The sequence below is a fragment of the Abramis brama genome, assembly GCF_963993115.1.
Source record: "Abramis brama genome assembly, chromosome: 2".
In the NCBI taxonomy this organism is placed as follows: domain Eukaryota; kingdom Metazoa; phylum Chordata; class Actinopteri; order Cypriniformes; family Leuciscidae; genus Abramis; species Abramis brama.
The window spans coordinates 59483237-59501599 of NC_139964.1; the positions used below are offsets into that span (position 1 = coordinate 59483237).

At 37.2% G+C, this 18363-nt stretch overlaps 1 protein-coding gene across 1 annotated transcript in view; it reads left to right on the forward strand.

Moving 5' to 3' along the window:
• The window catches only part of trpc5a (transient receptor potential cation channel, subfamily C, member 5a), a 70485-nt gene extending 52597 nt beyond the window's left edge, over positions 1–17888 (forward strand). The window contains exons 6-11 of the mRNA XM_084090717.1: positions 1491–1813; positions 6596–6791; positions 7640–7852; positions 12357–12398; positions 12616–12705; positions 14677–17888. Coding sequence (XP_083946843.1) covers positions 1491–1813; positions 6596–6791; positions 7640–7852; positions 12357–12398; positions 12616–12705; positions 14677–15549 — 1737 coding nt within the window. The 3' untranslated portion in view covers positions 15550–17888. The remainder of the gene's footprint in view (positions 1–1490; positions 1814–6595; positions 6792–7639; positions 7853–12356; positions 12399–12615; positions 12706–14676) is intronic.
• Positions 17889–18363: the final 475 nt, after the last annotated feature.

The window sequence follows — 18363 nt, forward strand, 5'->3', positions numbered from 1 at the left end:
CAAGAAATGCATTTAAAGCTATAAATGTCTGTGTAAATGTTCCTGACTACATGTATTATCATTTTATAGTATGATTTCAAAACGTGGGAATAGAGGGTGAATTTATGAGTCAGTTAATATTGTGGTCTTAGTCCCAGTAGAGAGCAGAATTTAAAGCAAGAAAAGCTCGGCCATGCCTTGCACTCAAAAGCCAGCCTTATTTCTCTGCCCACTGAAACATGGAATTGAAGGATGGTGCAGAGGGAAGAAGCCGTCTTGTTCCACCCTCAAGTTATGCAAGGCAAAAGCTCAGGAAATCTCCAAGAACCTGTTTGACCGTTGACTCAACTGCCTGGAAAAACAATACAAAAGCTAATGGATCTGTAGTTGCCGCATTAAAAATTTCCATTTTTTCTTTATCAGACCATTTCAAAACATTCTAGAGGGAATTCACTAATGATTTGAACCTGTTGATAGTGTTGTGTCATTTGCATCTGTTGTCTGTATTGTTACAGCACCTGATTAACTCAAGGAATTATGCAAATCAGGTAATGGTGCAAACACGCCCACAAAATTAGTGCTGATTGCAATTTGCATTTCAATTTTTTTCTTTCCAGTGCTTCACCATTGCAATCTAGGCTCTTTAAAATGGCTAAATATTGCTCGACTACACAGCACGTCTTTTGCTCTCCATCTTTTGATCATCATTTGATGAATTACTGCTGCCACGATCACTAGAAAATGTACACAAACATACTTTTTAAATACAATTACTGTCAGCTTCTGCAGGTGGTAATAGCGCAGCGTTAACTGCATCAGGCAAATAAGCCAATCCGTTCATGTTTGTGAATTCGATCCGTTGAGCCACATTTGCATAAAAAGAAGGCTTATTTGCCCAGAAACAAATGACAGTGACTTGGCAATGAATTTAAATAAGCATGATGCAGCGCTATATCAGTGCATTTAGCACCTGCTATGCTGGACTGTGGGTGTTACAGTATGTGAATTAGGCTAAAAATGGACTCTACACAAATATGGAAACTCTTGGCCAACCAACTGTAAGGATGGTCCCATTGTACATACACTACCGTTCAAAAAAATATTAAGCAGGGCAACCATTTTCCATACTGATAATAATATTAAATGTTTCTTGAGCTCCAAATCAGAATATTAGAATGATTTCTGAAGGATCATGTGACACTGAAGACTGGAGTAATGATACTGAAAATACAGCTTTGCCATCACAGTAATAAATTACATTTGAAAATATTAGTTATTAAAATAGAAAGCTGTTTTTACTATATTTTTGATCAAACAAATGCAGACTTGGTGAGCATAAGAGACTTATTTCAAAAATCTAGCCAACCCCAAACGTTTGAACGGCAGTGTACGTAACATGCATTCTTGCAGTACTTTTGCATCATGTTTGCGTAGCTAGAATCCCTTCTAACGCTGAAACTAAATCATGAAATAATTAGCAATATTTCTGAATGTTTTTATGCTCTCTCCAGTATAACAGTTCTCGTCCACGAGAGGAATGGGAGATGTGGCATCCGACGCTGATCGCTGAGGCTTTATTTGCCATTGCTAACATCTTCAGCTCGCTTCGGCTCATCTCCCTCTTCACAGCCAACTCTCATCTGGGCCCACTGCAGATTTCTCTGGGCCGTATGTTGCTGGACATCCTCAAGTTCCTCTTCATCTACTGTCTTGTGCTGCTGGCCTTTGCCAATGGACTCAACCAGCTGTACTTCTACTACGAGACCGAGGCAGCAGACGAACCCAACCACTGCAAGGGGATCCGCTGCGAGAAACAGAACAATGCATTCTCTACGTGAGTTGATCAGCTTTTATGACCGGGCTAGCATCTTCATATTTCTTCATCCCTCCATTTTGTTCTTTTTGTTCTTTAGTGAATCAGTTTGTTTGAATCAGAAAAAAACAGTCACAGATTAATTATTGTCCCTGCAGTAAATCCTGTGCAGCATTTTACTTCTTTTTGAAGTGATGTACAAAATAGAGTTCTCGTTTCTATTACAATCGTTTTGTAGTTCTGTAGTTTATCACTATGTTATATATAAACTGAGAGGTTTTCTAATTCTGTTTGTGGTATTTAGTGTAAATTGACTGTTATGTATCATTTTATGTTACATATTTAAAAAGATATTGGAGGGTTTTTTAAATAGCTTCAATATATAGTGCTGCAGTGATGACGTATTTTTGTCGGACAACCCGGAAGTTATCATCACCCTGGTTCACAATGGGATTTTCCCATTTTGACTTTTGGATTATTGCAGAATATAAACTCTGTGACCAACAAAAGTTTATGATTCTGGTTTCGCTTTATTTTGATGGTCCCTTTAAAGGGATAGTTCGCCCAAAAATGATATTTAAGCCATGATTTACTCACCCTCAAGCCGTTCGAGATGCATATTTAAATCTTTTTTCAGACGAACACATTTTCAGTTATTTTAGAAAATGTCTTAGATCTTTCAGTGGTTATAATGTGAAGCAATGGGGTCCAGCAGATTCAAGTCGCAAAATGTGCATGCATCCTTCACAAAAATAATCCATCCGGCTCCAGGGGGATAAATGAAGGCCTTCTGAGGGTAATCCGTGCAGTTTTGTCGTAAAAATATACATATTTAAAACTTTATAAACGAAAATAACTGGCTTCCGGTGGCGGTCGGCGCGCGTTCATGGAGATGAATGACGTCGTGACGTAGAGCGAACGTAGAGTTTTGTTTTGCTCTGCTCTCTGGCTGCGCTGTCACGCTCGTTCTACGTCACGACGCTTCCTGCGCTACGTCCTACGTCATATGCCAGCAACCATCTCCATGAACGCGCGCCGACCGCCACCGGAAGCCAGTTATTTTCGTTTATAAAGTTTTAAATATGTATATTTTTACGACAAAACTGCACGGATTACCCTCAGAAGGCCTTCGTTTATCCCGCTGGAGCCGGATGGATTATTTTTGTGAAGGATGCATGCACATTTTGCGACTTGAATCAGCTGGACCCCATTGCTTCACATTATAACCACTGAAAGATCTAAGACATTTTCTAAAATAACTGAAAATGTGTTCGTCTGAAAAAAGATTGACATATGCATCTCGAACGGCTTGAGGGTGAGTAAATCATGGCTTAAATATCATTTTTGGGCGAACTATCCCTTTAACACATTCTCTTGACTAAGTAACGTTGCATGTACTTGACTACTAACTCTCTTTAGAGTATTAGTTGAGTATTAGTAACATTAACGTAAATTTCATCTAACAGTTGGGGGGACAATAAACAAAATTTCTTTAAGGGGACACAAATAATACAGCCAAAATTGTACTTGTAAGGATATGTGTACACAGAGGAAAGCCTTGCTTACAATTATTAAATTATTTGCGTCCTCCACAGTATTTTAGGTTTCGTCTGGGACAGAGGACGTCTCTTACTTAGATATTCAACTGCAGCAAGTCCACTGATCTGCCACGTAACATCATATTGAGCAAAACCCAACACAAATATCTACAATATTAGCCTAATATCAGTTCACACATAAACTTATCGCCATTATAATCGCTAGCATAGCGGACTCGTGGAAAAATACATTGGATATCATAATTTTTTTGTCATGACTAATTTATTAATAACTCAGCATCATCTGTATTTTAGAGAAAAGAATCACTTCATCCGATGTTTAAAGTGAATAAAATAGCCTTGACAGTTTACTTATCCCAATCGTGTTCCGGGCGGTAAAATCCAAGTTTTTTGTCATGGTTTCTCTGGTAAAAATCACATTCTGAGAGGTACATATCGCGTTTTTGGGGTCTCTTCAACACGTTTCAACACTTGAACCAGTGTAAACGTAGCCCAATTTCGCCAACAAACACTTGTTTTTGCTCCGTTTGTATTGTTTTACAACTTACACAATTATTTTAAGCATATATCATTATATTATTTACAATACGCAGCGTGGTTTTTAATGACATTTTCAGTGGTGGACAACCCTCAGATAGGGTTGTTCCCATTTAGGCATTTGTTAACAACCGCATTCTTCATTGTCGTCGTGTCCAGGCGCAGTTCCTTCATCAGATCTGGATACAGCCTGGATCCGATGGACTGCGGTAAACCTCAAGATAAACAGAGAGACTAATATTAACGTAGACGCCATCCTTCTTATGATGTAACAAGTACATCAGGATTTATGGGAAGTGTTCTCGGTTCCGGCTGACCTAAACTATGCAGCCTAACATTGAATTATAGATGTGTTATGTGTATACTAGGCCAAAGATTTGTGTTTTTAGTTGGATTTGTTAACAACCGCTTTCTTCATGACTAGTAAAAGCTTTTAAAAAATCACAAGGAGGTATTACTGATGTATTTTATGCCATAGGATAAAACATAAAAATATCTTGAGCTTATGTTAAAAACAGACCTTATTTGATCGTTTGTTAAAAACAGACTTTATTTCAGTCATTTCACCAAAAATCCGTTCAAAAATCCCATTGACTTGACAGAACTCTTTTGGCCCTCATATAGCTTCAATGTAGTTAACTACATTTTATTAGCACTATGTAGTCAAAATAGTACCTTGACTGTTGTTTGAAGGAAGCTTGTTCAACACTGTTTGTTTACAACATACATTCATCCTTCCCTGCACTGCAGCTCCAGGTCAGGCTCAGTCAATGCTGATGCTGCTTCTGAATATTCATCAAGACCTCTTGCTTTTCCTGTGATTTGTTGATCACATCGATAACTGCACAATCATCCACCACTGCACAATAAATTCAAGAATCACCTCATGAATATTTGAGAGCAAGCATTGAGATAGAAGATAAATCTGTGCTGTGTCTCTCAGAAAACTGCAGCTGCTCTGTGAAACATAAACACCTGAAACATAAAATATCTGAGCATGTTGTTGAATCGTCCTGGGATTTTCTTGCATTTCCATCAGAATTCTGTTTTTTTTGCCTGCAGCTGCACATGAGCTGTATGTGGCATTACCACACCGAGATATCAAATCCCTCAACTCATATCACATCTGAAGCAGCACAAGCTCCTTCAGGCTTCCTGTGGTGTTTTCTGAGGTTCAGTCAGAGACTCCCCTTCAGAGATTAAAGTCTTTTACATCCCATACGGCTTGAGCCTATCAAAGAGACACGTTTTTATTAATCAGTATTTTGTCTGCTTTCCCAGTAATACTTGCACTATTAGCATTTTTAATCTGAGACCATATTGGGGGAAAAAGAACAATTTCCCAATAGGGTAAGAAAAATCAACTTGATTCAAGATTTATTCTCTGAAAACAAGTATTCTCAAATAATTGAGAATTAAATTTTAAATTTATTCAACATTTATTTTTAATAATTACAATGTTTCGCTTGTCAAGAAAATGTATCTGGTTTTTATGGATGTTTATATATAAAAATTAATATTAGTATTATTTATTTTTTATTTTTTTGCAGTGGATTGCAGCAAAAAAGATTTCTTAGGACAGGTCTTACTCACAGTACACTAAAAAAATATTCATATCCTTTCTGTATTATTTTGGCCTTTGAATTGGAAAGCTTGAAATGCCAAATGTCGGCTGAACCGGCACAGGATGTGCGGAGCTGCTGGCTCTAGTGGGCTGCCAGTTGTTATGTCACTATCTCTGACAAGCCAGTGAGGTGCTTGAGGCAAACCTGTGTGCCTCCATTAGGGCTCTGCCACGGCAGGTCTGTCACGGCAGTCATGTGGTTTAGGTGCTCGACACACGTTTTATTTTTTTCATTTATTATATGAATGTGGCAAAAATATAACATGGATACAGCCTTCTAAAAATGCCCATGTGATCAAAATGGACACCACTATTCACACAGATATATCGATGACTATTCCTTTCACCCTAAGGGAGCTCGTAGATGCACAGGAGCTCTGTAGCGTCTAGCTGAGTTATTTACACAGCTGTGAGACTCATGTCTTATTGTATGTGCATGTTTGTGTGTGTGTGCAAACCATCAATTTGTGAGATTCATTAAATTTTAAATACATTTTCAGACTGTCAGTGCGATGAACATGAATTTAAACTTTCTAAATGCGACTGCAATAGAATAATAAATATAGCAATGGATTTAAACACTGATTTATCATATATATATATATATATATATATATATATATATATATATATATATATATATATATATATTTGTAAGCGTTGTAAGCGTATTTTTATGCATTGGAAGCATATTTAACAAAATGTGTGACCATTTGAATCGTCCAATGCTTTTTATGTATATTTTATGAACATATACATAATGTATATGTTATTTACTAACATATTTAGAATATGGGAACATCATTTCACATTTTATTGTTTTTTTTTTGTTTTTTTTTTTGTGGGGGAGAGTGAATTGTTACAATTGCCCCATCTCTCCAAGTTATAATCTCTCACATTCACCATCATTCACACACAATAACTTGATCCATTTCACATTATTTCCTAATGAACTGTTTACCCCTGGAGCTTCGTGATCTTCTCTGGCCCATCCTTAACGCATCTGTGATGATGTTGCACAATATTCCTAATCTAATATTCCTTTTTTCTTTCTTTCTTGCCTTTTTTCCATTAATCTTTCAGGTTATTTGAGACGCTTCAGTCTCTGTTCTGGTCGATATTTGGCCTCTTGAATCTCTATGTAACCAATGTGAAGGCTCGGCACGAGTTTACTGAGTTTGTTGGAGCCACCATGTTCGGCACCTACAACGTCATCTCACTGGTGGTTCTCCTCAACATGCTCATCGCTATGATGAACAACTCCTACCAGCTGATCGCTGTGAGTACTGAGCATAATAATCCAAAGGCCAGAAATATACAGTTTCAGCATTCTGCTGACTTAGAGAGGATCGAATACGAGAGATGTAGTCTTTTCAATAGGTGTTCACTACCATTTAAAAGTTTATGGTATGGTTTATGGATTGTTTTTTTTATCGTATGTTGTTCTTCTCACCAAGGCTGCATTTATTTGATCAAAAATAATAAAATAATATTGTGAAGTATTATTACACTGCTTTCCACTTCAATATATTTTAAAATGTAATATATTCCTGTGATGGCAAAGCTGAATTAGTCTAGTCAGTGTCACATGATCCCTCATTCTAATACGTTGATTTGATACTTTGATGCATAGAAAGAATTTTGTAACAGTATAAATTTCCTTATTGTCACTTTTGATCAGTTTAATCCATTCTCGGATTTAAAAAAAAACTTTACATCCCCAAACTTTTTAACGGTAGTGTATCATCACAAATTGTCATTCATAGTTTTTTTTTTAATATAATAGACTGTGTAATATAAATATTCATTTGTTTTATTATATACTATATCAGTGGTTCTAAAACTTTTTGACTTGAAGCGTATTGAAAGTATTGATATATTTGTTAACCATGATTGATTTTGTGATTCCAGAGCTGTATATTCTTCAATTAAAACAATAGTTATTGAGTTTTAAAGTTATTTGAATATATTAATAATCATTTATTCATTTAAATACTTTGAATTCATCTTGGAACCCCCTTGGAAGTCCCCTGGTTGAGAACCACAGTACTAGATGCGTTGGTAGAATATTTTGTTGATTATTATGATTCAGTTCTTCTTATTAATTCTTTTGTTACTGTGCCTCAGGACCATGCTGACATCGAATGGAAGTTTGCTCGGACCAAGCTGTGGATGAGTTACTTTGATGAGGGTGGGACACTCCCTCCACCGTTCAATATAGTCCCCAGTCCTAAGTCCTTCTGGTACCTGTGTCTGTGGGTACACGGGCGGCTCTGCGGGTCGGAGGCTGCTCCACCTGAAGAAATCCCCCATAAACATGAGAATCTGAAGGAGTTTACGGTAAAGAAAAACCCTGAGTTAATCTGAACATTCTCTCTGTGATTTCATCTGAATCTGATCAAGTGGTTCTGGTTTAAATGACACTTTAAGCACAATGCAGCCGGCTCATTGTGTAACTGATTACCCATTACAGTGACTAACAGCACAGCCACACACATATATCAGCATGTTGAATGCTAAAACAGCTCATTTACATTTTTATTGCTTTTGAACTATTGGTTTTTTGACACATAGTGGGCTGCAGTAATTGTATTTAGACTGGTATCATCATGCATTACCAGGTATCACTGGGTGAAAGAAATAGTGTACATGTAAAAACCTTTGACTTTAAGAAAGACAACAACTTAAAAAATCTAGCACATTCAAATCAACATCAGATCAAATATTCTGCTTCAAACCTTGATCTTCCGATTAAGTCAGTGATGTCAGTGTTGTATGTCTACAACACCTTACACCTCAAACATATCTGCAGTGCACATATACACTCATTGGGTTGCTTTCTTTTTGTATTAACATTAAGGGCCCTATTTTAACGATCTGAAACGCAAGTATCAAGCGCGAAACACAAGTAACTTTGTGGGCGGGTCTTGAGGTGTGGTTTGGGCGTAACGTGAAATAAACCAATCAGAGCGACATCTCACATTCCCTTTAAGAGCAGGCGCGCTTGTTCCATGGCGGATTGCTATTATAACGGCGGATTTGCCAGGCGCACGCGAGGAGCGGTTCACAGCCGAGGAGACCGACGTTCTCGTCAGGGCCGTAAAACACAGAGAAGTGACATTGGGGATGGAGAAACACACCCAAATTAGCTTCGGTTAAACAGGCGTATAATAATTTGGGTAAATGTGTAAGCTAGATTTATGCCTATTTTTTCACATCTTCATGGACACAACAATGATTTCCCTCGTGTGTTAATATTTTTCCTTGTAATAATGTATGATTTTCTAAAAACGAGAACTGCTGCATCTGTGTGTAGATGAGATAAGCAAAGTGTATGCGCGTTGTGCACACGCTACATTGATTATGGCCAAGCATGCGCCCTCAAAATAGCATATGAATAACATGTGCAACGCGCCACTGACTTTAGACTAGGTTTTTCCTGGTCAGTGGCGGAATTGTTTTCTAAACCTGCAAAATAGCATGAGGGAATGTTTGCGCCGGAACATGCCTCCTCTTTTCGCTGAACCGCCCCCGGGAGCGCAAGTTCATTTCCTAACTTACCGACGTGCGTCTGTGGAGGGAAAAGTCCGCTGTGCGCGGGTGCAAAATAGGAATGATACATGCGTCGGTGTACAAAGTCAATTGCGCTGGGTGCAAGATAGGGCCCTAAGACTTTAGGTTCAAATATACATTCATTTTAAGGGAAAGTACAGTATACACTACCGTTCAAAAGTTTGGGGTCAGACGAAAGATCTCTCTTCTGCTCACCAAGGCTGCATTTATTTGATCAAAAATACAGTAAAACAGTAATATTGAGAAATATTATTAGAATTTAAAATAACTGTTTTCTATTTCAATATTCTAAAATGTAATTTATTCATGTGATGCAAAGCTGAATTTTCAGCATCATTCCTCCAGTCTTCAGTATCACATGATCCTTCAGAAATCATTTTAATATGCTGATTTGCTGCTCAAGAAACATTTATGATTATTATCAATGTTGAAAACAGCTTAATATTTTTGTGGAAACCGTGATACATTTTTTACGTGATTCTTCGATCAATAGAAAATTCAAAAGAACAGCATTTATTTGAGATATAAATCTTTTGTAACATTTTAAATGTCTTTACTGTCACTTTTATGCTTCCTTGCTGAATAAAAATATTGTATTCCAGGTAGTGTATATTTTAACTGAAAACTGGTAACCATTACTTCTTGTCTTCAGTAGTACCATTTAAATGGTCTTGCATTTTACATTTTTAAAAGTACAATTATTTTGTGTAGTCTATCAATTAATATGAGGTCAAGAAAACAGCTTGGATAATTCTTATAAAAGAATTGGCAACATGCGGTTTAACATAGTTTTTAGCATGGTCAGCTGCATTTTATCTGAAATACCCATTTATCAGGGCTACTATGGCAAAGGCTTGGTGCATGAATATTAATTAAGTTAGATAACCAGGAAGGTTACCTAGCAACGTCAGCATGACCTAATCAATATTCATGAGACAGGTCTTTGCCTTTTTTTTTTACATCACAATCAGCTTGTCAGCCCCCCCTCCCCCCGAACTCCAAATACTGCTTTCATTCAGAGTGGCCAGATTGGTAGCAAATTTCATTTCAATTGAATCAGTGGAGTTTCATGTGAATTAATTAAACTTCTATGAAGGAAGATTCCTTTATTCAACAAGTTTGTATGTCTCCTTTGATGATGTAATGAGGTGTAACATGGCCCAAGTCTGTCTGGAGTTTAACCTCCTGTGTTGCCATGCAACTTCCCTCGAAACTCCCGGGACTTTCGTCATTTCTGTTTCGAATATAACCTCTCTTGTTCCACCTGATGCACTGATTCCACTGTCATTCACGCGCGCACACACACACACACACACACAACCGAAGCACACTCACTCAAAACTCTCTCCCACATGTTTGCTGGCATTGCTGTGCTGGGATCAAACCTTGATCATTATATAAAGCTGCCTACATGTAGAGCTAAGAGGAGAGCAGCTCTCCTGCAATATCTGATAAGAATATTAAAGATCTTTTACAGCTCATACTGCAATATCAGAATGCCTTTTTCTGCATGTGCATCACATTTTGCCCTGGTTTTCAGAGTGTGCGAATATCCAATTGAAAAAGCATCTGCTGGATAAACACATCTCGATACAGTGCAAAAGCATTGCAGGGCTGCACATGAGAATTTACATTTAAATAGCATTTGAACATCTTGATTATTTCCCTCATTGTGGATGTGAAAGGAAAGTGTTGATATAAACCCAAGATTGTTTCTTTGTTTCCATAGTTACTGTGTCTTTTTACTATCCAACTTTTTTTTGTACACTACTGTTTAAAAGTTTGGGGTCAGTGCAATAAAAAAAATAAAACAAAATTCAGCAAGAATGCATTAAAAGTGACAGTAAAGACATTCATAATGTAACAAAAGATGGTAACACTTTATTTGACTCTTTATCCGGCCTCTAGTTCATAAACACCAGAGGAGAACTGGCCCCCGACTGAGCCTGGGTTCTCCCAAGGTTTTTTTTTTCTCCATTAGGTCACTTGATGGAGTTTCAGGTCACCATTATAGGTCACTTGATGGAGTTTTTCGGTTCCTTGCCACTGTTGCCTTTGGCTTGCTCAGTTGGGGATATTTTGGGGATATTTAATTTAATTTTATCATTCAATAAATTCCACTAGAAACAAACCTTGTTGTATTATTTTAATTTAATACTGTGAAGATGCTTTGATATAATCTGTATTGTGAAAAGCGCTATACAAATATACTTGACTTGACTTGTTACATTCAGTTACTAAATTATGCATTATTACATGCTATTAACCCTAAACCTTAGATATGTAGTTGCTTAATATTACTCAGTACTTAAATGTATAATTATAGTGTAATAAAGACACCTTAAAATAAAGTGTAACCCAAAAGATTTCTATTTCAAATAAATGCTGTACATGTAGCTTTCATGTACATCAACCAATCCTGAAAAAAACAGTTTTCACAAAAATATTAAGCAGCAAAACTGTTTTCAACATTGATAATAATCAGAAATGTTTCTTGAGTATCAAATAGGCATATTATAATGATTTCTGAAGGATCATGTGACACTGAAGACTGGAGTAATGCTGCTGAAAATACAGCTTTGCCATCAAATGAATAATATTTCACATTATTTCTGTTTTTACTGGATTTTTAATCAAATGAATGAAGTCTTGGTTACCTGGAAGAGAAGAAGAGACTTCTTTCAAAAATTCTTACTTCTGTGAAAAAAAAATCTTACAGTCTGCAAAATTTTTTAATGGTATTGTGTGTTTATCAAACTCTCCTATGCTAAAAATATTCTAACTGCAGTGTGAAATTAATATTGGCGAGGCCGATATAAATGCTAACATAGTGGTAACAGAAACTTTTTTTTTTTTTTACCCTAAATTTACAATCATCAAAGTACAGTAGGGAAACGACTTACAACAGTACAGTAAATAATATGCAAAAACTACGGTAAATGTATGGTTTACTATTCAAGGCCATTCAAATGCAGAAATGACGAATGTGAACATGCATATTGAATGACAAACATAATTAAATCTGTAATCGACACTAAATTATATATAATGAATTTACTCATTATATTATAATTCATTTAAACTTTAGTGCCCTGTTAATGTCAATTGTAAGTAATGGGGACACGTAGCGCACAAATGCCACAGTTTATTGTGAATGACCCTGGAATTTAATTGAATACCAACAAACAAATAAATAAGTGCCATGTATTTGATTAGTCAATGAGCTCAATTACCCTATAATTACAGTGTGAATATTTGTTTCTCCTTTTAGGAAAAGCATGTTGACAGGCTGATACAGAATCAGCATTATCAGGTATGCCAGCAGATAAAGCTCTGCAATTACACACATAGAAGAAAACAAAATTGTGCATGTAATTGCATTACATCACTTCGCCTCTGGCTTTGTTTTTCCCATCTCTCTTTTTCCTTGCAATGTCACACCAACGATCCAGCTGTACATTTCCAGATTAACAAGATTAGGGAGTTCTGTCTGATTGCTTGCTTTCTCTTCTTCTCCTTCAACCCCTCAGGAGGTCATCCGTAGTCTAGTGAAGAGGTACGTGGCGTCCATGATCCGCAACGCTAAGACAAACGAAGGGCTGACGGAGGAGAATTTTAAGGTGCTTCTGAAACCGACTGCTCTCTATTAATCTTGCATAGACATAAGGAAATGGATGCTCACCAACAAAAAAAACTGTCACAAATAATCATTCTTCAAATGCTCCCGTGTTTCTAGAAAATCTGGGCATCTTCTTTTGTATTTTATTTATTATTATTTTTATTCGCAATTGTTACTTTTTGTTACTAATTCTCATGTAACAAACATTTCTGGTACACTAGCACACGTGTTAAAAACTTGAAAAAATGTGAAATATATATTATGATCACTATTTTAAGAATAAAAAACCTGTTTATTGGTTAACAGTAATGGTACTTTCCTTACAAAATACAGTGATAAACTATATCTAAAGGGACAATTCATATAATTGTACAGTAAAATTTTTTGCTAAAAAAGTTTTGGAAATTAGTATTTACCTCAGCTCATGGAAACGCTACTTTGATTTATCATGTGGTTTCTCTATTTCTAAGATGGTTGTCAGTATATTATAAAGGTACAAGACAGATTTTAGTACTTTTGTATATTAACATGGTCACACTTTAGTCTGGGGACCAATTCTCACTGTTAACTCTTTGCTTATTAGCTTGCATATTACTTGCAAATTGGCTGTTTATTAGTACTTATAAAGCACATATTAATGCCCTTTTCTGCATGACCATATTCTACATCCCTTAAAGGGTTAGTTCACCCAAAAATGAAAATTCTGTCAGTAATTACTCACCCTCATGTTGTTCCAACCCCGTAAGACCTTTGTTCATCTTCGGAACACAAATTAAGATATTTTTGATGAAATCTGAGAGCTGGATCACTCCTCCATAGGCTTCTAAGACATTATAACTTACTGGCCCAGAAAATGCATTAAAGACATCGTTAATATAGTCCAAGTGACTACAGTGGCTCAATCTTAAGTTTATAAAGCGACGAGAATACTTTTTGTGCACAAAAACCCCCAAAAATAACGACTTTATTCCACTATTCATTTCCTTCTCTCTGGGCCTCGAGTTTTTTCACGTAGTGTAATAGCGCAGCGCGTCTGTGTTGCATGTCACCACGTAGGCTCACTATTGGCCGACGCTGGTCATGTGTGTGATGCGTGTGACGTACAACACAGATGCGCTGCGCTAAAACACTACGTGAAAAAACTCGAGGCCCAGTGAGAAGGAAATGAATAGTTGAATAAAGTCATTATTTTTGTTGTTTTTTGCACACAAAAAGTATTCTCGTCGCTTTATAAACTTAAGATTGAGCCACTGTAGTCACTTGGACTATATTAACGATGTCTTTAATGCATTTTCTGGGCCAGCAAGTTATAATGTCTTAGAAGCCTATGGAGGAGTGATCCAGCTCTCAGATTTCATCAAAAATATCTTAATTTGTGTTCCGAAGATGAATGAAGGTCTTACGGGGTTGGAACAACATGAGGGTGAGTAATTACTGACAGAATTTTCATTTTTGGGTGAACTAACCCTTTAACCCACCCAATACCTAAACTTAACCACTACAACAACTACCTTACTAACTATTAATAAGCAGTAAATTAGGAGTTTATTGAGGCAAAAGTCATAGTTAATGGTGAATATGTGTTCCTCAAACTAAAGTGTTACTATTAACATTATATCAGTTAATGAAATACGTTTTTTTACAGTAAATTTAAGTTCAATCTGTAAAATTTAAAATGTTGTTAGCAATTTTTTTTTTATAGTACAGTTCTGGCAACCACAGCTGCCATTTTACCATAAATTTCACAGATGTTTTTTTACAATGATATACCAACAGGATATTTTCATCCATAAATTGCACATAAAGTCATAAAGCAATTAATCCATGACAGTGCCTTCATTTTAGTTTTCTTAAAACAGTTCGTCAGAACAGTAACATTGAATATGTTCTGACTAGTAGTGATTTACTTTTGTCGTGCATGATGAGGATGTTTTTCGAATGCATCATGTAATTCTGTAATACTCTGCCGTAGGAGCTGAAACAGGACATTTCCAGCTTCCGCTACGAAGTTTTGGACCTTCTCGGCAACCGAAAGCCGCCCCGGCGGAACTATTCCTCGAGCAGCGAGGCCACGCTTCGGGACGAGGCCAGCGACGACGGCGAGGCCTGTTACCACAGCGACGGGAGCAGCATCGGGGCCAAAGGCGTCTCTTTCAAAACCATTACGCCTTCAGATCCGTCGTACGGAGTCTCCGCCCTTTTCCGCTCCATCTCCGGAATGGAGGCCTCCACGACGGCGACAGCATCGTCTGCGTACAGGGAAGGTAAACCAAAGATCAACGGACTGAGGAAGAATCCCTCGCCCTCCTCTTCCCTGTCCTCAGTGGCTCCGGCAAGACCTGCACTTTCACGAACTTGGAGGCGCTTTTCACGCTTCTCTAGTTCCAAGAAGAACTCCTTCAGACGGCTCGGGCTGCTGTTCTCACGCATGGGCAGCCACATCCCGCAGGCCGCAGGTATCACTGCTGCAACATACACTATCTCAGATGGATTGCTTCACCCGCCGGGGGCCTGGCAGGACTTGGGCTTCACCAGAGGCGACGGTCCGGTCACCCGCAGCGAGACCAACCTCAATCAGGTGGACGTGGCCGCTTTAAACGAGGGCGACAGTGTTGCAATGCCAACCAGACAGAGAGCTAATGGGAGGGATGTTTTACTGACATTAGGACCTCTGTCTCCACCTTCTTCCCTGCACTGTGCTTCCAGTTTCTCCGCCTCCAGCTCCCGCCTCCTGGACTCAAACGAGGACGTGTTCCAGGGGTTGGTCGGGCCCTGCGGCGGACGAACGCCAGACTCGTCCCGCTGGGTGACGGAACAGGACGATTCGGTGACCACACAGCTATAGTATTGCTAGTCTGTACTGTACAGCACTTTGATAATAACAATAATCAGTGATGATATCAATAACTATTACCTTGACAACAACCGATTCTTGTTTGTTCTTTTGTTTGCTGCTGCAATATTTTTCATTTCTCTCTGAGATTTAACCAAATCGAAAGTCATTTACAAGACAGATGGGGTGAGTAAATAAAATGATGGATTTTAAGGGACAGAAAAGGGACAGAAAAGTGCCATAATCAGCAAAGCAGACAAACTCATTTTTGTGTCTTCATTGCATCATATCATTAAAGGGATAGTTCACCCAAAAATCAGTCAGTTTCAAACATAAATACAAAACCTGTCCTAATTGACAGAAATCAAGTTGAGAAAAAGATTGAATCCAATATTTGGTGATAATATAGCATAACGAGAGATTTATAAGCTATTTTTTGTATGCCGGTCATTTTTGACCGGGAACACCACAAGTGTGGCTTTGTTCCATTTTGTACAAGTGTAATACCACAAGTGTAACAAGGTTGGGGGGGAAAAAATCTCCAAAAAAGTACAAAAATTATCCCCCCAAAAAATTGGGAAGTAGTTATACCCTGTGTGAGTGAAGTCAGTCAGTTTTATTCTAACGCGATAACATTAACATTTTTGGAAAAGGAAAATCCTCTCCAGGTCAAAATAACCCGAACACAACATGAGGGTTAAGATTTTGGGTGATCCTAAAAGTCAGCTTGAAATCAAAATTGACAATTTATTTTCTTAATCAATTTTTCTGGTTGTATTGTGTATGATGCATCAATGCATGCTATTCCAAAGATAAAAAAATATTATAAATCAAAATGTAATAACCTGCTCCGCCACTAAAACGACTTGTCTTTTTGGTTGATGTGCAGGCTATGAATTAGATTTTCTAACATCTTTTTATCGAATTGTTAGTGCATCAATTTAATGTCAGTTAAAGTTAAAATTGAAAGAAATTTACACTAATTTGATTGATTTACAAAGCGTTACTAATGGGATACTTTTGGGAATGGTGGACTTGAGTCCCACACTACATTATTTTTAATACTGAATATCCTATTTCACTCACAAATGTCACATTACATAAGAAAAATTGTTTGCGTGCGCCATTTCATGTTGACGTAAACCCTAAACCACACCAGTCAATACACTATATCAGCAATGTGCACTGGAAGCATTGTCAGTTCATGTATTTAATTTTCATAGAAAGTTCTCATTGGAAAGTGTACTTGAGCAAGAAACACATCTGATATGGACTTACGGTGAACGTTTAAGGACATGATGCTCTCGGTGGAACAGGTTTGAATTTTCTTTTTCTCAGTAACTGATCAGTGAGCCGCTGGCACTCACCCGGTGAAGGTTTCTCACATTAGTGCTATGATACGTGCACATCATAGTGTGACGTTACTTGTGTTATGCACCCGGAGGGCTGAAGTTATGCTAGAATCTAACATGACTGAAATCTTATTTTTGTATTTTGAATAGCATGTACAAATGATTTAATTTCAAGACTGTTTTAGTATAGACAGACATTATTTATAGATTATACTATTACAATGTTTTTGGAGCTGTTTTTTCTTTTCTTTGACTGCTTACTTTTTACTGTATGTGAATATTAATTAGTATATTATTATAATCAGGTATGGGGGAGATGCATCGAATAAGACATCCCCCTGCTCTGCGATGATGAATGCTGATGAACCATGTACAGTGCCTTGCAAAAATATTCAGTCATTTAACCAGCTCTGATACTTTACTGAGTTATAAATATGACGTTAGTCATGCTTGTGTTTAGAAGTTATTTTAATTTGTCATTGTTTTATGTTGGAAAATAGGAATAAAAGTTGGTTTTGGGGCAGAAATTATCTAAAAATTTGCAGTTTGCAGAGTATTGGATGATATGATATTTATGAAATACATATACATTCAACAAAAAGGGGAGTGTCTTACAATTACGCTATTTAAACATTTTTGAGTGATGCTGTCATAGCTGTAAAAAGGTTCCAAAATATTACAATGTAGGGATTAAATGTAACAAAACAATAACATTCTGAGAATTTTGTTTCAGTGCTTTGAAATGGGCACAACTGCAATGTGGGACTGTGTAATCCAGTAACATGACAGAATTGGTCAAGGCCTGATTACTTTTGCCAAGGCGCTGTAAATGCTTATGTAAACACTTGAATGAAATACATGCTACTCTTGTAGGATTCTTACAAGTTTCTACTTTTCCTTGGAAATGTGTGAATTTACAATGAAGATAAAAAGTAGTTCTGACAGCCAGAAACTGAACTCAAGGGAATGCCGAATATGCAGATTCAATAAAGCTAAATAACCCTGGCGATGTCTTTGGTTTCTTGCCATAGATATAAATGTCGATATGTGCTCTACTTTTTCCTGGCTCTAAGATGTACAGTAAATTGAGAACAGAGTTTTGGTATTGACAAAACAAGTAGGCTACCTATACTATGCAAATATGCAATGCTTTCCTGAGGGATCCATGCAAACACCACGGTACAGTATTATGTCAAATTGGCACCGCAAATTCAGATAAATGTGATGACTTTTGCCTTGCATTTTAATTACCTTTATTAATCAGCACATTCAGTCACTGAGGTGAGAAGTGGGTCTGTGTACTTTTTGATCATTTCATTTCCTGTTTGGAATGGAATAACGAGAAATGAAAACCAGTTCGTTTATTCGTTTTTTAGTTTAGTTTAAAAAACGAAAAATGAGATTTTGGCTCGGTTTTTCATTTTTCGTTTGTGGTTTACAAATCGGTTTATGGGTTCGATATTTCATTTGCACA